Here is a 21,002-nt window from a genome sequence, read left to right as displayed (position 1 = left end):
TCTATGCCTGTAAGGAGCTTGTTGGATAAGTAGGTTCACATCGAATAAGATTTGTAAGCACAGCCATACCCGTGCCTGTTTTTTTCTCAGACAAAAGACAGAGCAGAAACTGAGAGCTAGAGCTGTGGGTCTGTGCAGTACCCAGCAACAGTGAAGTATCTCATGATATTGCAATGCAGTTGCCAAAGAAACCTTTACTTGACATCATTAAGTAAATGCTCAAGCATGATGTCTGCCCTGCTCTTGCCAGACTATTTAGCAGTTGAAACTACTGAGAGATAGGCAGTAAGTTGTGATAACATTTGAAGAGGTAAAATCAACACAAGAAAATAATTAGGAGTTTATGATATTATTTCATTCTATAGCTCAAAGTTAATTTGCACGGGTGAGTCCAGTAAAACCTGCATTAGAAAAGAGCAGAAGCCTAGCCAGGGAAAAGACTGACACCTGGCTCCTAAGAAACCAGGACAAATAAGGGAATAAACAACATCATAAAATGACACATCAGTCAGTGGCTAGGCAACACCACTTCTCTTTGACAGGAGAAAATTGCATTTAATTTGCACATCAGATCATGAATAAACAGAGATATGATGCTGAAAATTGAGCAGTATTGCAGCAAAGAAATCAAATTCAAATGGACGGGCTAAAATCTCCAGAAGTTCCCAAATAAATGTCCTGTGGGTTTAGAAAATAAGCCAAGAGTGAAGCCAAGGAGCAAAAAAGCTGAGCTTGCCATCCCCTCAGCTGGCTCCTCTGCAAACCAACCAGCCATGGAGGAACCCACCCTGGTGCTGCTACAGCAACTCCTGCTACCTTGATCAAAGCTAACCTGGGTGTTCTCCACCATACTGACTCACATGAGTGCACTTTGAAGCTACAAAGTCTCAGATACTTGCCCACTTTGGTCTCATTCCCCCCAATTACATTTATTTACTCTAAAGCAAGCACTGCACAGAAACAAAAGCGAAGCCCTAATGCCAAGACACAAATGAATGTCTCAGCAACATTTCCTTTCCCAAGCATTCTGGTCAGGCTTTTGCTGTCCCCAGTGCTCTGTCTGGAAGCTGCCCCGAGCATCTTCCATTATGATAACAAAGAGGAAGATCTCCCGAGCTGGAGCAGCACACCCAACATTTCCTTTCCCAAGCATTCTGGTCAGGCTTTTGCTGTCCCCAGTGCCCTGTCCTGGAAGCTGCCCCGAGCATCTCCCACTATGATAACAAAGAGGAAGAACTCCCGAGCTGGAGCAGCACACTGAACTCCCCCCTTCTAAGGAGTTTAGCACTACCTCCCTAGCTGCCAGGCCAGCCCTGCCCATCCCTGTCTCCTCCTTACCGAGAAGGACGCTCCCATGGGTCGCCGGATCCACTTGGGTGGCTTCTTCAGAGGCATCACCACACTCTGTGGGGCAGTCTGCTGGGGAAGCTGCAGGGGAGGCAGGGGCTGGCCCGTGCCAAAGGGATCAAGGTTCCCAAAGGACGAGGAGAGCTTTGATAACACAAGGGGGAAAACCAAAGTGACGTTACTCTAATAAACTAAACATTATTTGTGCTGAAGTGCAAGCAGGGCTGCAGACAGCCACTGAAGACTTCCCATATTTTGTTCAGCCCCCCCTTTCTGTCCCTATTCTGAACATTTTTCAACACCTGGTCAACTTGCTTCTGCCTCAGGCCCTCGGCGCTGCCGCCCATGATGGAGTAGACACTGATGCGCCCGTCGAAGGAGGCTGCAGACAGCACAGCAGGGTTCCTCGGGCACCACTGGATGTCAAAGCACCACTGCGTGTTCGTGGGCAGCTCGTACAGCACCTGGGGGCAAAACCAAGCCCAACAAATCAGAGCTTCCATGGAGCACCCTGCCCGACAGCAACAACCTTCCCGTGTGCCCCGAGGGCGGTCTGCTCTCCCTGCTCCCCAGCAGCCTCCCCATCACCACACACACTGACACTGGGCACACCCTGATGATCTCCAAACAGCAGAACATCACACACCACTGCTGCAGCTCCTTCTCCTCCCATTAAATCTTCTGTTGAATCCTCACAGGACAAATGATGAAGGTGGGGTATGTCTGTGCTGTCCCCTGTGAGCTGCTGACATTCACACTAGATTATTCAGAGCTGATTTAGGTATCTTCACATGCTACATGGAGGAAGTCTGTTTTCACAGGAAAACTAAAAAAGGCAAAACCTGCACACCCTGGGCAGACAGCCTTTTGTGCCCTGGAACAGACAAGCTCCCTTTACAGCAGACATTTAACTATAAACCAGGAGAAACTCAAAGAACAAAATGCTACCTGTCAGCAAAATGCTGTCTCCCACATAACTCATTTTTATTTTTTATTAAAAACATGCAGCATGATTCAACCACATGTAAAAACTTTGTAACAGCACAGGATCCAGCTCAGATAACTCATCTAACACTGTACAGCTTTTGCACTTTTGGGCCAATGTCTGAATTTTAGAAACACTTTCCATGCCACAATTATTGCCCATTGGAGGCAAGGAGCCCTCCAGCATGTCTGAAGCATTTCTCCTCGTCTAGGGACAAGCACTGTCTGAAAAACAGATCTGTATTCTCTTTGAAAGGTATTCCAAGGCTCAAAAGGATGGGGTGGGAACACATTTGAGTGTTCTGATCTGCTGCAACTATGGCAACCTACAAATACCCTCCTGGCTGGATAAAATTCTTATAGAAGGAAAAAGGCAATTGCAACACTGATCCAGACACACTGGACCCAAAACAAAAGCATATACTTAAAGTGGAGCCATTTCCATCTCTTATAATGAACAGCGACATCACTACTCAGTAAGAGAGAAGCTGCAAGGACAAATGTGTAATGGTGACAATACCAGGAAGGAATCCTGCACCACCACAACAAGCTCAGAAGACACACACAGCAAATAGGATAGGGGGCAACATCCCACAGAAGCATCATTCCTAGGAATGCAAGCACAGGAACACGTGCTTTACATGTGCCACCTCTAAAAAAACCCAAAAATGTCTGTCCAAAGTGGTTTGCATACAATACCTCGCCTGTGTTAGGGTTGGAGCAGAGAATTTTAGCATCCTTCCCACAGCTAAGTAGCAGCTCTGGATCTGCCATACTCCAAGCAATGGCCAATATACCCCTGCAAGAAAAGCCACAACAAAAACAAAGCTTAATGTAAATGCAAAATGGTGATAAACAAAGCATATTTAGAAGTTCAGCATTCCATGTCAAAATACCCTCTCCACCCCTCCCTCTTACAGCAGGAGGAATTTTTCAATGTTATCAGCCCTTGTTTTGTTGAAATAGATGTTTTCTATTTTCTGCATGAAAGGTATAAAGATGCAGCCATTGTATCTGATAATGAAATGCAACAGTCATATGGGAGAACCTGGGCATCAGTAACAACATGGTTTGTTTGCCTGTAGTGTCACTAACAGCCAGTGTGCAAACCCACAGGCAAGGTCAGTGACTAGAGAGTACTTCAGCTTTTTATTAGCAAGACATTCAAGTCAGCAGAACCCACTGGGAGCAGTTTTGGTAGAAGCCACAACACTGTTCTCCCTCCTTAAATCAAGCACTGGATTTGAGCAATAAGGAAAGTTTCACCAACAATGGAGGAAGGACAAGAATTTAACAAAATCATCCACTAGACCAAAAATGAAGGAGACTGTGGGGCACAGAAACTGCAAACCCACACAAGCATGTGCCTGGGTGCACCTTAGTATGTTATTCAGCCAAAATTAACTACTACTAATTCTTTTTTCCTTAGCTTCCTCTTTGTAAAAACCTTAGAAACAAACAAGTAGCTTCACTGTTTCAGCAGCCTGGTGAGTTTCTTTATTTATTTAATTTTGGGGCCTGTTTCCTTCAGAGTACCAAGCTCCAAACCACAAGTGTTTCATGGCACAGGGCTGGCTGGTCAGCAAGCTAGCATCCAGCAAGGGCTGCTGCTGAAATTTCCAGCAGCAAGGGAGCCTTCCTTTCCAGGGAACAGCAGAAGGGGGATGTACAAACCAGGACAGTCACCAACATGCAAATACCATGGAGCACACCACGCTGTGCAAGACTCATACCTCGTGTGACTTTCCAGAACACGAAGTGGTGAGGAGGCAAATCTCAGGTCCCACATCTGAATAACAGGCAGCCTGTCATCCTCTGAGGCCAAAACCATCTGGGTGGCAACTTCAGGGTGCCACGCCAAGCCTGAGCAGTGCATCTGAGGGGAGACATGGGGCCAAAGCATCACATAACTGAGCAGCACTACAGGAAAAAGAAAACTAGCTCAAATATGTCTGTGTGCATGGTAAAACACCACTGCAAGGGCATTTGCAGCTGTGTTTCCAGGCATTATTTCTGACTGCATTCAGACTGGGAAATTCTCCTTATTCCTGTGAATGAGGAGACTTGCACTTAAGTTTCCCAAGGTCCTTTCAGAGAGATTACACTGTGCTGACTTTTCCACAATCCTAGGTTTTAATGTGAGAAAACACTGAAGCTCACCATATAAACATTTTCCTCTATTATTTTTATTGCTATTTTAATAAAAGCCAACCTTAGGTGGAGATTATTGTCATGAGAACATTGTATCACAGGCCTATCATCACATGATGAAGACAGCCTACTGTGCTGCTGTTATGTCAGGCAACAAACAGAAAACACTGAAAGTGACATGGTTTATCAAAATATTAATACAATGAGGAAAGAGCTACTTCCCAACAACCCAACTTCCCAACAACCCACTTCTAAGTTTAATTTTTAGCTCTTGCTGTATCTTTGGAGTTTGTTATAACAATACTGTATTTAAAACAATAGAAAATTGTACAAATATGTCACTCTCCACGAGTTGAACAGGCTGTTTTTTGCACTTACACTGCCTAAAGGGGTGGCACCATGATTGTAACTATAGGAGGCAGCATCCCTGTAACCTGCTCAATACCACACTTCTCTGTGGCAAAATCAATAAAATCTTTCTGTGGTAGCCCCAAACAGATCAATAAGTGCTTTCTCAAAATTCAGTCATCACTGTGATAGGACACCTGAGTGCCTTGCCTTGCTTCAGTCTGCATCTGGCTATTTTAATTGACAATGCTGACAACCCCTCTTGCATAAATACACTCCCAAGAGCAAACTGGGCCAGGCACCAGGATCTCTGTCTATTGTATTTGCCAGGCACCCCCAACAAAGGCAGGAATGATGCACCTGACTCCATGTTCTCAGAAGGCTAATTTATTACTTTATAATACTATATTATATTAAAGAATACTATACTATACTAAAAAATACAGAAAGGATACTTACTGAATGCTAAAAAGATAATAATGAAAATTGGTGACTCTTTCCAGAGTCCCAACACAGCTTGGCCCAAATTGGCCAAAGAGTGAAAACAACTCACACCAGAATTCAATGAAACAATCACCTGTGGGTACAATCTCCAACCATATTCCATGTGTGAGCACAACACAGGAGAAGCAAATGAGATAAGAATTGGTTTCCTTTTCTCTAAGGCCTCTCAGCTTCCCAGGAGAAAAATCCTGGGCAAAGGAATTTTTTCAGAGAATCACAGAATAATGAGGTTGGAAGAGACCTCTAAGATCATCGAGTCCAATCTATGTCCTAACACCTCAGCTCAGAATCTGGACTATAGCACCAAGTGCCATGTCCAGTCTTTTTTTAAACACATCCAGAGATGGTGATTCTACCACCTCTCTGGGAAGAGCATTCCAGTACTTTATTATTCTTTCAGTCAATTTTTTTTTCCTAATATCCAGCCTATACCTTCCTTGATGTAGCTTGAGCTTGTGTCCTCTGGTTCTGTCAGTTGCTGCCCGGTGGAAGAGCCTGACCCCACTTGTCTACAGCCTCCCTTCAGAAGTTGTACAGAGCAATAAGGTCACCTGTAAGCCTCCTCTTCTCCGGGCTAAACAACCCCAGCTCCTTCAAATGTTCCTCACAGGGCTTGTGTTCTCAGCCCCTCACCAGCCTCGCTGCCCTCCTCTGGACACGTTCAAGCATCCCAACATCCTTCCTAAATGCCACATCTGTCCCACAGGAATGGTGCCATAAACCCTCCCTGCACCCCTGTGCAAGCACCCCGCAGCTGCAGGAGCGAGCTAGGAGAGAACTCACCCTGTTGTTGTGGTCACTGACTTTGATGATGGGCTCGTTCTTCCTGAGGTCCCAGACGGTGGCTCGGCCGCTGGGGCTGGCGGACGCCAGGATGTGCTGTACTTGCCTGTTCCATGCAATGCAGCTGATGTCCTCCAGAGGCTGCCACACACACACAACACACTGTCACAACCCCGCCACACCGCAGCCCCAAACCCTGCTCCTGCCAGCACTTGCTTAGTGACAAATCTGCAAGGAGAGTGCCCCGTCTGCTGGGTGTGCTCTGGCATCCTTTCTACACGTGCTGTAGTGTGCAACACCTGAAAACACTGACTTTTAGATTTTCTCTCTTTAGTTATTTTCTGCTTTATAGTACTACACTTTAGTTATTAAAACAAGGCTAAGCAAAACTGTCTTCAAGAACAGAAAATTACTCCACTAAACTATAACCAGACATGTGAACTGCTCTTTTGTCTTGGACTATTAGGTCTTTATTTAAAAAAAAAAAAAAGTTTGCTTAGAGAAATTCCATAGGTTTTCTCATTCCCCCCCAATTCTTATTTTTAGACCAAAAATTAAAAGTAGTGTTAACCCAGCTCTTGTTGCCCTATTATTTCTAGTTGTCATTATGCATATGGACTAAAAGATATCCCAGCCTAAAAAAACAATCACTATTAGACATAAGTCCTTTACAGGGATCTCTAAGGTGGACATCCTCTTAAATGCCTACATATTAATAAATTACTTGAACTAAACTAAGTAACCAAACTCCGCAGAGTTTAAAGTAAAAATCTTTAAATTGAAGATTAGTTCTCATCCCATTTGCACACTTTTCTGTCTCCCAAATTATCATGTAGCAATAAACCCAACCATGAACTTCTGTGGAATTTTGTAACAGCAACAGAAGTGCACTTGCAGTGAAACAACTTCCTCCCATTCTTCCATTTCCTTCACAAGGCAAAAAGCACAAAAGACTATTGTTTTTCCCAAAGATCATCTTTAAGAGACACAGGCTAAACACCAGACCTTGAGCATAGCAATTAAACCACTCCCTGACAGCCACCAAGTTAACTGCAAAACCTATTGCCTCATCATCTGACTTCTCAGCAGCTGCTTTTTATCTTCCTCCTATTTTCCTCTGTGTACCTTCACCATCTTCAGACCTGTGCATGCCGTGAAACATGCAGAGGAAGACTAAAAGACAAGTAATGGTTATGGCATTTGAAAAGGAGTGTAGCCTGAGAGACTCGGCTTGCTACTTGATAAAATGCAACATTTCTCAAAGATTAAGGGGACACTACAGCTTTCCCTGGCCAAATACAATTTCTTAACAAAAAGCTGCCACAGGAAGACATGGCTGACTTGTGCAGCAGCTAAAACTGCAGGTCTGTTGTGGATAAAGCAGACAGCACATCCAGGGCTGCTGCAGGGGAAGCTGAGCACACCACTCATAGCATGGACCCATGCACACTTGCACTGACAGGCACAGCCAGGACACTGCTCTCCAGGGGCTACAAAAGCAGCAGCACCCAGGCAACCTTATATGCTGCAACTTTGACTTCAAGAGGCTTCCCCTCCTCCATGCTCCTGAGACTGCTTTAAAACTGCAAATTTCAATCAGCTGTCATGTAACTGCCATGCACCCTTTTAATAAGTCTGCTCTGGAGAATTTAATAAACACAAATCTGGTACCTGTGTCTTCACTCCTGGTGTCATTGGTGTAGCAAAGTTGTTCAAGTCCCAAATATAGATTTCAGACTCATTAGCACCAGAGGCCACCAGATTAGTCTGTAGGAAATATTAATAGACATTAAGAGCATTTCAGCATCAGCTTTCCCAGCCTTAGCTGCTGGGAGGCATCAGATCTGCAGGACTCTGTGAATTTCCCCTATCTGCTCAGGATATAGGAAAAGCTAGAGGGAAAATAGTGACAGGGCAGAGAAGGAAGCAGTGCTGCAGTTTTGGCCACCACAGAGCTTGGCTCTGGACAGTGTGGCATTGCTGCCCTGCCCACAGTGAGTGCAGCCATCCAAAGTACTCCTGCACCTGGGATGCAAAAGTCCAGGCAGGGCAACATGAGCCAAGGTCACCAAGTGCCCTTTGGTCGCATTTTGTGGCTGATAACAGGCAAGTCCTGAGTTCACTACAGGCAGAAAGGGACAGGAAGCGATTCAGAGAGGACACAATGAACACAGTGGAGCCAAGTGTGCAGGGACAGAAGTGTTATTTAGGAAACAAATCCAACTGAATTCTCACACAGCTGGTGGCAACAAGGAAAAACCAACACACTGTATCTAGAAGGAAGTAAATGCTCATTGGTGGTGTGGGAAGGATTGCTGGTTTTGAGAGCCCTTCTGCTCAAGAGGCCACAAGGTTGTGTTTGCTTGCTGTCTCCTCTTAGGAAGGGGGCTTTGAAGGTGGATCCTACCCAATCCCCAAAGGAGAGACCTGAAAACTGATCTCACCAGAAAAATGAATGAGAGCACGTAATTCCTTTCTGTGTGACTGGCACAACACACAGAAGCTAAGAGAAGAGACTGACTAAAAACACCCTGAAGAGCACCTCTACTTGACACACAAGCAGAGCTAAAAAGATCAACTAAATTGACAAGGTGAACTGATGAGGGGAAAGAACAAATTAAAGAACTTTCGTTCCCCATTATGAAATGCCAGTAATGGGACAGGTTTTTCCTACTAAATACAAACAGACACTCAAAAACCAAATACAGCTCATGCTTTTCAGGGGAGGGGAAGCAGCAGAAACATCTGAGGTTACAAGTTAAAATAGGCCACTCCTGTATTGATGGTATGTTAAGAGAAACAGCAGAGAAACCAACCTGGAACATGTTGACATCAAGTGCTCTCACTGGTCCCGTGTGCTTGTCTTTCTGGGCTATTATTACCTCAGCCTCTCCATCTAAGATTTTGGCTGAGTCATACAAGATGACATTTCCATTTTCACCCCCAGCAATCAGAACTCCAGACACTCTGTCCCCCGAGGTCATGCTGTGAGGGCCCCAGATCAGCTTGTGGTACCTGCAAGACACAGAGGGCCCCACAGACTTAGACCCATCCACCACCAGCTCCCTGTAGGTTGATACATCCCATTTTTGCTCACCCCAGCTAGAGTCAGAGAAAAGCATGGCCTGCTTTTCTCCCTAAGGACAAGTCTCAGCACAACCCTTTCCATGGGGAAGGCATGCCCCAATTCTGCTTATTAACAAGAGGCACAATGTGCACAACATCTCCAATCTCCTGCCTTGAAAACCAGGTAAGTGCTCCCAACCACAACAGCAGGCATCAAAGTAAGGGCTGTAAACCCATCCAGTCACAGCCTGAGAAAAACCTCTGCTATCTGCAAGCAGCTTCATACAGGAGAAGAAACAGGTGAAACTAGAAAAATTCCATATGCTTTTCCATATCCATGCAAGTGTTTTGTCTGCCATGCCAGGGACTCAGCAAGTTTAGCCAACATCACAGACTCATCTCTTGGACCACAGCCTATTTTCAGGCTAACTCAAGAGGAATCAAACATACTTCCAGAACTTAAGAACACTATTGTGTCTATCTGTAAATAACCAAATTCCCTTCAACTCAACTAACCCCCTGCATAAGCAAAACAGGATTCCTGTGCACTTAGCCATGCAAATGAGTATGTTCTGCATAAAATGACACAAGCACTTATCAACTCTTATGCAAGCACAAAGCAAACCCACACTGACTGGAAGGAGGCAAGGAGACACCTTAGCATCACTGTAATATTGCTCATCTATTTGCTACCTCTGGGCAATCTTCAAGTAACCTCTTTAAATCACTGCAACTTTAGCATAGTAAGGTAGGACTGCAGAATGCTGCCCAAAAAGCACATGCTGGGTGAGAAATACCATAACAGCCAAGTGTCCAGGCTCCCAGTGTTGAGATTACAGCAGGGGCTCACCAAAGAATGATGCTACAAATGGCAATGGGTCTGTGATATCAGACAGACCCATTCCTGGGTATGATTTTTATGCTTCTGCACCTAATTATGCAAGTTTCTGATAAATGAAGTAACTGACAGGGTTGTCCAGGCATCACCAGCAAGACTGAACAGGACTTAAAACAACCCAAAATGAAGGCAGGAAACAACGAGGAACAAACCCCAAAAATTAACAGTGCAATTAATTACTTCACTTTTGCCCTTTACTCTTTCCAAGATAAATCATGGTTCTATAAAAGCAGTGCAAAACTTTGCCTGGAGGGCAATTAGGGATTTATCTTTTGTGTGTCTAATCACCTGGACATTTTCATTTGCTGAAAACCAAAATACAGCCTCACATATACACTGTTATCTAATCTTAAATTAGAAACAAACAAACAACCCTCAGCCCCATTTTTAATGCATTTTCTGGGGCAAAGTCAAATTCTTGTGTTGCTGGTCAAGGGAAGTACTTTCAAAGGAGCACTGCATCCTGGCTCTAAGGAGTGCTTCTAGAAATTCAGAAAGCAATGGCAAGTCTTCAAGAATCTCAGTCACAGTTAAAACAATGCAGAATGATAAAACTCAAAGATCCAACGCTGCCTCCTGCTCTGAGCAGATCAGCAGGACATGTTGACATCAGCTCTGCCAGAGAGCTGCTATGAGTGCTGCTGAGATGGAAAGTGTTTGCTCTGATGCTAAGAATATTTGTCTGGATAAGCAGACAGTAAGGAACTGACAGCTGAGTGGAGCTGTGCAGCCAGGAATTTGGCTACAACATAACCCAAGTTAGTTATGTTACAGGAGTCCCCCTGAAATGCCTAAATACAAACAGGATGGTGCAATATGAAAAGTTGCCACCATATTTTCACAATTTCACATTTTCTTCTGTTTCCTTGTGAAACCCAGAGGCTTTCTGAGATAAAGGGCCCACGCATATATTCAAAAACTTTCTGTTTATGTCAAAGCATGAGCTGTTTTCTTAGAGTCCAGGATCACTGCCCCACAGTATCAATTGCACACACTTGCCTTCATCTTTCAGTGCTGAGCTTCTGCTTCTCTCCTCAACAAGTGCCAAACCACATGAAGTGACATTTCTACACGTAACAGTTCCACACACTGTACTTTTCTCTTACAACACTGCCTACCTGTGTGAGGAGGAGAATGTGGCACAGCTCTTCATATCCAGTGAAGGGTCTGCTAAGTCCAACTCAAATATTTCCAGAGAAGCACTTGTACTGAAGGTTGCATCCAGCTGCTGAGCTGACGTACCTGCGAGAAAGCACGCCTGGCAGTGAGAAAGCCACGACACACAGAGTAGTAATGATAGACAAGAAGGGGAACAAAAACATCATCCTTTCAAAAAGGATCCTGAAATAGGGTCAGGCTTCTGTTTCTGTTACTTAGATGTTGTTCTACACAACGTAGTAATGATAGACAAGAAGGGGAACAAAAACATCATCCTTTCAAAAAGGATCCTGAAATAGGGTGAGGCTTCTGTTACTTAGATGTTGTTCTACACAATTCTCCTCCCCATGGCTCTTTGTTTGGGTGTTTCTTAATGAGTATGAGCAGGAAAAGCTTTGGGCAAGTACCTCTCCCTGATGATGCACAGAACACGATTAAAGTTACAAAGGAGCCACAAGTGACTGATGCTTAGGATTGGTGTCACCTTCCCCTGGCAGAAAGAGGAGGATGCTCACTGTCACTTGCAGAATGCAAAGCATGCTTTTATCAGCACAATGCAACAACTCCACTCAAAACCCCACAACACATCCCCACTCCAGCCCCCAGGACACAGAGTAACTCCTATAGCTTTCAGAAATGGCCCCTTCATTCACGGTGTGCAGCCCGAGGTCTGCTAGCACGTGCTTCCCAAAAAACTCACCTGTGGCCAGGTAAATGGGGTGCTGCTGGGCAGGGCTCCATGCCTGCATGGCAGTACGGTCTACTTCCTTCAGCTTCATTGTGCTGAAAAGTAAGACCAAGACAGGCGATGATGCTGAAATGGTGCATGGTGAGCCTGCACTGCCACGGACTCGGCAGAAGCAGCCGCAGGGACCACATTCCTAAAGATACCCCTGAGACAGACAGACAGCCCATCCTCTCCAGAGGACAGCCGGGGGAGGGGAGGGACAACTCTCCCTTAGCAGAATCACACTGACACGCAGAGGAAACAGACGGCTGCTGAACATCACGCAGGAAAACGTGGGCAAAGCAGCTGTGAAAGCCCTCTTCCCACAGCACCGAGCCACCGAGCACCCCTCCGCGGCTCCTGCCCGAGCCCACGAAGCAAACCCAGCCCCGGCAAGACCCTGCCCAGACACCCAGCGCCTCATCCTCGGCTCCCGTTTCTCCCCGAGGGCTCCCCCGCCCCGGGCCAGCGGCACCGCCGCCCTCGCCCCGCTTCCGACGGGAGCCGGAGCAGAGCAGCAATAAACCCGGGGGTTTCGCCGTCCCTGCCCTCACCTCGGCGTCCCCGGCGCTCTCCGTGCCCGGACTGCTCCAACGTGGCAGCCCCGGCGCCGCCTCCCGGCCGCCACCGCCTTCCGGGTGTGTGGGGACGTGCAGCCGCCTCCTTCCGCGCGTGTCCTCCGTGTCCCTCGGGGCGGGAGCAGCCATAGGCCCTGGGGAAAAGGAGACTGGTTAGGGGCGGCGGGAGCGGGGGAGCCGGGGCACCGCGGTGCCGCCTGTCCTCAGCTCAAGGGCAGTAATCACGGCGTGCTCATGATGTGAACAGCAGTGAGGCTCATCACGGGACAGGGGCCACCCCAGGGCGGGGGAACAGCCCAAGGGAGCTCAGCCGGCTCCCGCAGCCGGGGGCGGCAGCCCCGGACCCACCTCCTCACGGCAGCAGGGGCGCGGCTCCGCGGCCGCCCGGCGAGCACACACCGAGCGCGGGGCGCGCACGGCGGGAGAGGCGGCGGGCGCTGCCGGCCCCGCTATAAATAGGGGCTGCGGGCGCGGCTCCCATTGGCGCCGAGGATCGCGGCAGGCGCGGCGGCGGCGGCCATGACGCGGAGCTGCTCCGCGCTGGGCTGCACCGCCCGCGACACCGGGCGGAGCCGCGAGCGCGGCATCTCCTTCCACCAGTGAGTGTGCCCGCCCCGCATCCCTCCTGCCGGCCCGCCGGCCCTTCATCCCGCCGCCTCCCTCTGCCGCAGGTTCCCGGTGGACGCCGCGCAGCGCCGCGAGTGGATCCGCGCCGTGAACCGCGTGGACCCGCGGAGCCGCCGGGCGTGGCGGCCCGGCCCCGGCGCCATCCTCTGCTCCCGACACTTCGCCGAGGGGGACTTCGAGCGCTACGGGCTGCGGCGGAAGCTGCGGCGGGGCGCCGTGCCCTCCCGCTTCCTCCCCTCGGTGCGGGCGGGATCCGGGCGCGCTCCCCGCTGCCGCCGGGGTCCCGCCGTGTGCCCTGACCTCCCCTCTCTTCCCCCGCCAGGAGCCGCCGGGCGCCGGCCGCAGGAGGAGCGGGAGCCCCGGCCGAGCGCTGAAGCAGCCGCTGCCCAGCCCGCCCGCCGGGGACCACAACTACAGCCTGCAGGGCCAGCGGGCGGCCGGGCCGGCGCCGCACGCCCCGCGGCTCCAGCAGCCGCCGCCCGCCGCCGGGAGAGGCGGCCCCGCGCCGCGGCGCAGGAGCGTGCCCAGCTTCCTCAGGGAGCTGGCGGAAAAGCGGCTGCTCTCTGAGGAAATCGTGAGTTTGCTGCAGGCGCAGTTTGCAGGTACTGCCGGGGCGCTTGCTGAGGCAGAGTGCGCTCCCTCGGGCCGGTTTCGTGTCTTTGCTTCACCGAGGAAGAGGCGAGGCACGGCGGTACCGTGTCTGAGCCCGGCGCTTCACGCCAGACTTCAGGACTGAGTTGCCCAGAGGAGGCCATGCTGTTGCCTTGTATTCTGCATTTGTGTCATGCATCCCTCTGTTTCCAGCTATTTATTTGCTTCACTAAAGTTGACCTTTTGTGATTTCTTAAGCAGATTTGCCTCGAGAGTTGCACAGCTGGAGGCAGATGGCAGACTACTCACCAGAAATGAGGCAATTTGCTTGTCTTCTCCATCTCTACCATATTAAGGCCTATGATTACCTACGGAAGATTCTTCCCCTCCCTCATCCTTACAGCCTGACAAAGCAAGTTTTTAGTTATTCATTCATAATATATTTCCAGTACTCGTGTAGAAATAGGTGTAACAGATCTGTCCTGAAGCTGCTTTGTTACTTCCCTGCATGGTCAGTACTTTCCTTGGCTTCCCACCACTAGGGTGAGAGGAAAGAAACTCGGACTATGCATGAAGGAAAGCAGGGCTGCCTCTTTGCCCTGCATGTCTCAGCCTGCCTTGCAGCTCTGGGCACGGCTGACCACGTCCTAAGTGGTAAAAAGTGCTGCCTGTTGCTTCAACTTTTCCAGAATCACATCTCCTAATCACATCCCGCCTTTTTTTTTTTTTTTTTTCCAGCTGGCTGTCTAATAACAAGGCTGCTGCGGGCTTCAGCAGTGACATTTTTCTCCAGCTTCAGGAAAAGGTGGAGAGAGGGGATCAGGCGTGCCGCTACTGCGCCGTGCTGGTGCAGGACGTGTCCCTGCAGAAGCAGCAGGAGTGGGACCCACAGAGCAAGCAGCTGACGGGCTTTGTTGACTTGGGAGCAGGCGTCCTTGACGCCGACGAAGCTCCGCTGGCCTCGGAAGCGATAATCCTCATGGCAGTCGGCATCTGGAGCCCTTGGACAGCTCCCCTGGGCTATTTCTTGGTGAGCAGCACGTCCGGCCGCTTCCTCGCTCAGCTCCTTCGTCAGGCCATCCATAAACTGAACAGCGTTGGGATCGTGGTCCTGGCTGTGACAGCGGGTGCCTCTGCTCGCGGTGCTGAGACTGCCAGAGCTTTGGGCATCAGGATAGATCCCAAAAGGATCCAGTGCACCTTCCAGCATCCACCTGGCTCTGCTCACAGCATCGCGTACTTCTTTGATGTTCGGCATGCCCTCCTGCTGATAAGGAATGCTCTGCAGTGCTTCCAGAAGGTCGAGTGGCTCGGTGACACCGTGTGGTGGCAGCACGTGGTGGAGCTGGCAACTTTGGGCGAGCAGAAGGTGTTGGAGCTGTGCAGTCCTGAGTCGGGCAGGGCTGGGAGTAAAGGGAGTTACCACCTGAAGGTCAACCTTGCCAGCCTGCTGTTCAGCGAGGGTGCTGCTGAGGCACTGGAGCACCTCCAGGAGCTGGGCCTGGCCTCCTTTCAGAACTGCAGCGGGACTGTCAAGTTTGTGCGTCTGATGAGCTCTCTGTGCAATGTATTTTATGGCAGAGGTCCCTATGGAAAGGAGCCTTTGCTAGCTGGGAATTACACCAAAATAAGCAACCTCTTTGATGAGGCCAGAAGCTGCTTTGTCAACTTAACAGACTCGGTAGGGAGATACATTATTAAGAGCAAACGCAAACTGGGATTTCTGAGCTTCTTGCTCAATGCTGAAAGCCTCAAGTGGCTTTCCTCCAACCACACGTGTCCAAAAGGCACTCCTTCCCACCACCTCCACACACGTGCCTTCAGCCTGGACCCTCTGGAGCAGTTTCTGAGGGCTCTCCAGCAAGCCTGTGGCAGCAGTGGCAGCCCCACCTGCGCTGTGTTCCAGGCTGCTTACCACAAACTGCTGGCCAGCTGCAGCCTGGCCCCCGGCTCACCACCCAGCAGTGGCCTTGCCAGCCCCTGGGATGTAGCCCTGTCTCAGGGGAGAGCTGTGACTCTGGGCAGCATTCGTGCTCAGTGTCACCCAGCTCCTGGGAGGACTGTGGCCCCAGAGCACCCCTACAGCACAGGCCTGCTTTTGCCCAGCTCTGCCCTGAGCGACGCGCTGACAGATCTGTCGCTGTGCGCACAGAGCCTCACCTGCATGGCTGGCTGGGTGGCCGAGCAGTTGGCCTTGGACTTGCAGTGTGAGGCTTGCCTTGCCTCTCTGTTTGAGGCAGATGAGAGCAGGCTAAGATTCAGGTCAGTGCTCTACGTAAAAAAGTTAGGTGGTGTGAGTCTGCCCTCAGCCAGTGTGTACCACATAACAAGCATTTCAGAACAAGTCCTAAACCGATACAGCAAAGTAGAAGGTGCCAACAAAAATACCAAGCTGTGGTATTTGTGTCTAGAACAGAAAGTCTTCCAGGAGCTTCTGGAAGAGAGCCCCCTCTTTCCCACCCTCACAAAGCATTTATTTGAGGAGGAGCTGAGCATCAACAACCACTACACAGTCTTAGTAAAGGAAATAACACGGTGTTACTTAAAGCTAAGAACATGCCCCACCCAACACCTGAATTTGAAATACCCTTGTGGAAAGTACAAGTTGAAGAGACTGAAGGGAAAGCATTTGTTTCCATCACCATTGGGTAGCTGTCAGTGAAGCTAAGCACACACTTGGTCTTACTGAGTACTCTGTGGTTCGTTCCAAGGATGGCCGTTCCTTGTTTAGGCTCAGTGCTGGACAGATCTAGGCAACACACGTGAGGAAACAATGCTGGCAAAACTAGTGTTCATAAGCAGTGATGTTTTGGGCCACTGCAAATCCCCTAATCAGAGTTTAACTGAGCAAACCAAGGAAGTTTATCCCATTTGCTGTCCTTTCTATCAGTCCTGCAAAGCAGCCACGAATTTCATGAAATTTAGAAGGCAGGTCAGGATGAACCAGGGTTGCTCCAGGTGCTTTGGGCAGGGGTAGGATACTGCAGTGTTCCTGGAAGTGCTGGGTGGTTTCAGTGCTGCACGTGCTCTTGCCAGAAGAAAACGGATAGTTGGTGGGGTTGCAGGGAATCACATGCACTGGCACTTTGATTTCACCAAAAAGATGTGCTTTATAAAAGCTGGGGACAGGAGAGCTTGCAGAGCTTCTACTTAAATAGGAAAACAAAGATGGGAGAAGAAAGCGCACTCAAGTTGTACACAAGCTCTAATCTCCTTTCCAATATGTCTTACCAAACAGCTAAAGATACTGGTCCAGTCTAGATCCTCTGGCTCAGTGCTGAGCCTGTGACCAGATTGCTGTGTCCAGTGGCATCCAGGAGCACCAATGCCCTCCTCCAGGGGCAGGAACACATGGGTGTGCTACAGCAGGGCAAGCATTTCAGTTCCCATTTCATGGTCCCATCCTCCCAGGGCTGGCCTGTGTCCTGCAGCCCAGGGCACACAGCACCCTCCTTTCAGTGTTTCCACTGAGCACTTGAACCACAGCTTTGGTGCCACAAAGTAGGACAGGCTGCTTCAGTTGGTTCATTTCCATGGCAAGGAAGCTGCCTCCAGTGCTTTGCCTGGAACAGCAAAGTTTAGCAGAACTGCTGCTAAAGTTTTGCTGGCATGCAAAACTGGAGTTGCATCCATAGAGGTGGAAGGCAACAAATTCCCACAAAACCTGCTGTTCAATCACTCTTAAGATCCATGATGGAGCTGGGATGAAAACTGGTGATCTGCCACATCCTAGGGCAGTAATAATATAAAAGGTATCCTTCTGCCTACCAGTGACTTGACAAAACTGTTCCTGGTTGGTTTGGGTTTCTCCTCCTTCCCTTAGTTTTGCTGTATCCAACCCTTCAAGCTCTGCTTTGAGAGCAGCAGCACCACAGAAATTCATACAATCAGTGCTGGGAGGCACAGTCCAGAACCTCTGGGCTTTTTTTTTTCCCCCAGTCCAAATATCTATGCAAAAAACCACGTTGAAGCCATCACAGCCATGGAGCCATTCCAGCTACAAGAGACTTTGCAGGAAACTATTCCCTCCCCTCTACATGTGATTTTTGGAACAACTGGCAAAATGCTGCTGAAGTCTCAGTGACATATGGATTGCAATCATGTAATATTGGAACACTTGCATTGCCTCCAGCTCTAAGATGAGTAGTTATGAACTGTGCCATGGATTGCTGTGCACGACAGCACACCAGTAACCAAGGGATATTTATTTATCTCTGGTAGCATTTGGTCTCACACCGAAAATCCAAGTCAGTACTTGCATCAGAAGTGGACCTAGTGTTAACAATTTATTTTGATATTTCAGTGACAAACCTTCTGTGTATATTTGTCAGTGCTGAAGCAAAGGAGTGCAAAAAAAATCATATTTACAGAATAGTATAAATGTTTATTTTTGTGATTTATCTGACTGTTTTATTTGTACAATATAGAAAAGTGTATTCTTTGAATAGGTCTTGTAAATATAAATTTAATTTTTCTATTTTTGGATGTAAACAGAACTATAAAATGAATCCTTGCCCCATTCCCAATTATTTTTTATGTAACTGGATGAACTTGACTGTTAATCTTGTCCAGCAGTTTGATGCAAATGGCTAAGGAAGTACAAAAACCAATTCATACACTCTACACCAGGGAGAAGGGAGAGAGGAATCCAAGCTTAATATTTGAGAAAGCTTGTTCAAAACAAAATAGAACTAAGAGCATTTGATTGCACCTTCAAAGTCTTTACAAGCAAAATATTCTCCAGCAATGCCATCATACATAATTACAACTGTAATCTAAATTTCACAAGTGCTTTTGCACACTGTATATAAATACACATCACAAAAGGTGCAATTTAGAGTAAGACACTGAATATATACAAAATTAACACAGATTGAAGTCTAAACAAAAGGCATATTGCAATCTGTTTGAAAAATAACGTAAGTAGGTATTACTTTATTCACTTACACTAATTTACATTTATACAAATCTTACTGGACAGACTATATTAGGTCACTAGAAGGGAACGGAATATCTGCACTATCTACAGGTAAAGTTACTGCACTGATTTTTTAGTTAATCCAAGTCCTAATAATGAAAAATGTGGCATTTACTTACACGAGAGGTGGATTCCCTTTTCAGAGATTTGCACAAACATTGCTGTTTATGCTCAGGGAGATGTCCTTAGCAGAGAGAGCCCTTCAGACAGTGACTGGCAGGTCAGACCTGGTCTGTGAGCCCACCACTGCTGCTGACTGCCTCCCAAGCCCTTCATGCCTCCCAGGCATTTCAAGGAGGCACCAGAAGAGGGTCAAGGGCCTTCTGTGCAGTGTACAGGGCTGAGAGGTGAAGCATCCTCCCACCCTACTGCCTTCACACACAGAGGCACAAATCTCTGCTGCTGGTGTGCCTAGCCCCTACCTCTCCCCACCCTGGCCTTGCATTTCTCTGTATTTACAGTTTTATAGAAGGAATACAAAATCCCTTTTGGAAAAAAACATAGCTAGTTCAGACTGCAGTGAGGCAGGTAATAAAAATGCCTGTGATTAAACATGGTTAACGGTGTTCATGATAGGTGAGTAACCCACCAGGTTAATTCTGCAAATGTGTTCCCCTATCAAAAATGTGATCTGATATTGCCTGTAACAAATACTGAAAAAAATCCCCTGCCTTAGTCTATGCCCAGCTATAGCTGATTGCCCCCCATTTAGTGTGAAAGCATCTGTGTCTGTTTTTGTAGCAATCCTGATTCTGTGCTAGTACTTTTTCGGATCACAGCTCTCACAATTATTCTAAACAAAATAAAAGAGCCCTTATGCCAAGTAAATTGCCAACATGGAGAGAAGCAGCATCCTGAATACCCACAGCAGGCTGAACATGATCCCTACCTGCGTTTGTAAGTTGATTCAGATGCAGATTGTCATCTCCAGTGACTTCAGCTTCTCAGGCCTAAACACTTTCCCAGGGTTACAGCTTGATCCTAGAAAACACAAGGGACTGCACAGCCCTACTTCCAGTGAGGGGTTAGGCTGCTGCAGACCTCTGAAAACCAAGCTTCACCCAAACAACAGCATCAATCTGCTACACACTTAGCTAACACTACGCTGGGCAGACAGTCTGGCATTGTGGTGTGGCTGCTCTTGCTCACTTCTGAGGACAGGCCACTGTCTCAGCCTTCAAGTTCCAGCTTAAGAAACACCTGAGCACTCTGCCCCATTCCTATCAAAACTTCCCTGTAATGCCATTCGCCTCTATACTCCTTGGGCCCTGCTCCAGAAACATTCTCTACCATTTGCTCAGTGCTACATCTGCAACCCCTCTGTATTATTTACTGCCTGTGCATCTCACAGTGCTCCATGCACTACAGGGACATGCTGTGTCAGGTCCTAAATACAAGTACTACCTTCCATTTAGATGCTTATTTCTACCTATTTCCTTTCAGAATTATCTTGGATACATTGGTACCTCCATATTACAGGCCTGTCAGCAAAAGCATGACCTGGCTGTTGACATCACCTGTGTTTTCCTGTATGCACAGTGATGCAAATCCATACACTGTAAATAATATATATTATAATAATTTATATATGCCCTTCAGACAATTATTCTGGGGAAAAGGGGAGAACACACCTAATTTTTAAGAAACCCTGGGTAAAAGCTGTACATTGGGAAGAAGAACTGACTTTTAGGCATTGTCTGACATAGAAGAGGATTTAGCTAAGATTTAAAAGGCTCTACATCTTGTTATAAAAGAATTTCTCGTTTCAATCTTACACGGGTCAATTTACAACAAGCACCAAATTAACAAATATTATTAAATCCCTCCTTTACGCTAAACCAAAGTGTCCCTGTGCCTTAAGTGTTCTGTTCAGTCCGCTTCATTGTGGCTCATGTGCACGAGTCAGCAGTTCATGGCACAAGGGTCACCTTTGGACTTCCCTGCAGAGCTGATAACCCTCATCAGACAGCGTCCAAACTCCTCCAGGATCATGCGCTCTGCTGCAGCTTTGGACTTGCCCGTCTTCTCCGCTTGCTCTGCCTGTGCCAGGAGGCATTCACAGGTTGCATCGGCCACCTCCTTGGTGACAAATGTAAAGGGCAGCCTGAAACAAAGGGACACCCACTTAGTGTCTGCAAATACACACAAGGCACCTAACTCCGGGGCTGGCAACTTTTTAGTCCAAGGACTGATGCGATTTCATCTGCCCCATTGCTTCCAAGAGCCTTTAGGTAGTGAATAAGCCTCAGTCAACAGCCAAAG

General features: G+C 48.0%; 3 protein-coding genes across 16 annotated transcripts in view; 1 reads left to right on the top strand and 2 right to left on the bottom strand.

Annotated features, from left to right (window-relative positions):
• SEC31A (SEC31 homolog A, COPII coat complex component) overlaps nt 1-12,601 on the bottom strand; it is a 41,013-nt gene extending 28,412 nt beyond the window's left edge. For all 11 annotated transcript variants that reach the window (XM_039710411.1, XM_039710412.1, XM_039710414.1 and 8 more), the window contains exons 1-10: nt 12,521-12,601; nt 11,940-12,022; nt 11,200-11,323; nt 8,934-9,132; nt 7,789-7,884; nt 6,118-6,258; nt 4,065-4,207; nt 3,031-3,130; nt 1,650-1,811; nt 1,339-1,491 (exon numbers count right to left, since the gene is read on the bottom strand). In XM_039710411.1, coding sequence (XP_039566345.1) covers nt 1,339-1,491; nt 1,650-1,811; nt 3,031-3,130; nt 4,065-4,207; nt 6,118-6,258; nt 7,789-7,884; nt 8,934-9,132; nt 11,200-11,323; nt 11,940-12,018 — 1,197 coding nt within the window. In that variant the 5' untranslated portion in view covers nt 12,019-12,022; nt 12,521-12,601. The remainder of the gene's footprint in view (nt 1-1,338; nt 1,492-1,649; nt 1,812-3,030; nt 3,131-4,064; nt 4,208-6,117; nt 6,259-7,788; nt 7,885-8,933; nt 9,133-11,199; nt 11,324-11,939; nt 12,023-12,520) is intronic.
• Nucleotides 12,602-13,044: 443 nt separating this feature from the next.
• THAP9 (THAP domain containing 9) lies at nt 13,045-20,561 on the top strand. Its single transcript, XM_039710423.1, has 5 exons — nt 13,045-13,143; nt 13,216-13,411; nt 13,494-13,773; nt 14,024-14,174; nt 14,501-20,561. Exons 1-5 carry the CDS (start codon nt 13,064-13,066, stop codon nt 16,422-16,424), a joined length of 2,631 nt encoding a protein of 876 aa, XP_039566357.1. The 5' UTR covers nt 13,045-13,063; the 3' UTR covers nt 16,425-20,561.
• LIN54 (lin-54 DREAM MuvB core complex component) overlaps nt 18,150-21,002 on the bottom strand; it is a 39,440-nt gene continuing 36,587 nt past the window's right edge. For all 4 annotated transcript variants that reach the window (XM_039710424.1, XM_039710428.1, XM_039710425.1 and 1 more), the window contains one exon: nt 18,150-20,844. In XM_039710424.1, the coding sequence (XP_039566358.1) occupies nt 20,643-20,844 (202 nt within the window). In that variant the 3' untranslated portion in view covers nt 18,150-20,642. The remainder of the gene's footprint in view (nt 20,845-21,002) is intronic.

The sequence above is a fragment of the Passer montanus genome, unplaced genomic scaffold (genome assembly GCF_014805655.1).
Source record: "Passer montanus isolate IOZ18808 unplaced genomic scaffold, ASM1480565v1 scaffold23, whole genome shotgun sequence".
Taxonomy (NCBI): Eukaryota; Metazoa; Chordata; class Aves; order Passeriformes; family Passeridae; genus Passer; species Passer montanus.
Note: the sequence above shows the minus strand (reverse complement) of the source record. Positions and strands in the feature narration are given on the sequence as shown.

What these genes read in the sequence shown, in the direction of transcription:
- THAP9 (XM_039710423.1), top strand. Translation starts at nt 13,064, where the DNA reads ATGACGCGGAGCTGCTCCGCGCTGGGCTGCACCGCCCGCGACACCGGG. An exon ending in CGCGGCATCTCCTTCCACCA is followed by an intron (nt 13,144 to 13,215) that starts GTGAGTGTGCCC and finishes CCTCTGCCGCAG; the next exon opens with GTTCCCGGTGGACGCCGCGC. An exon ending in GCTGCAGGCGCAGTTTGCAG is followed by an intron (nt 13,774 to 14,023) that starts GTACTGCCGGGG and finishes TTTCTTAAGCAG; the next exon opens with ATTTGCCTCGAGAGTTGCAC.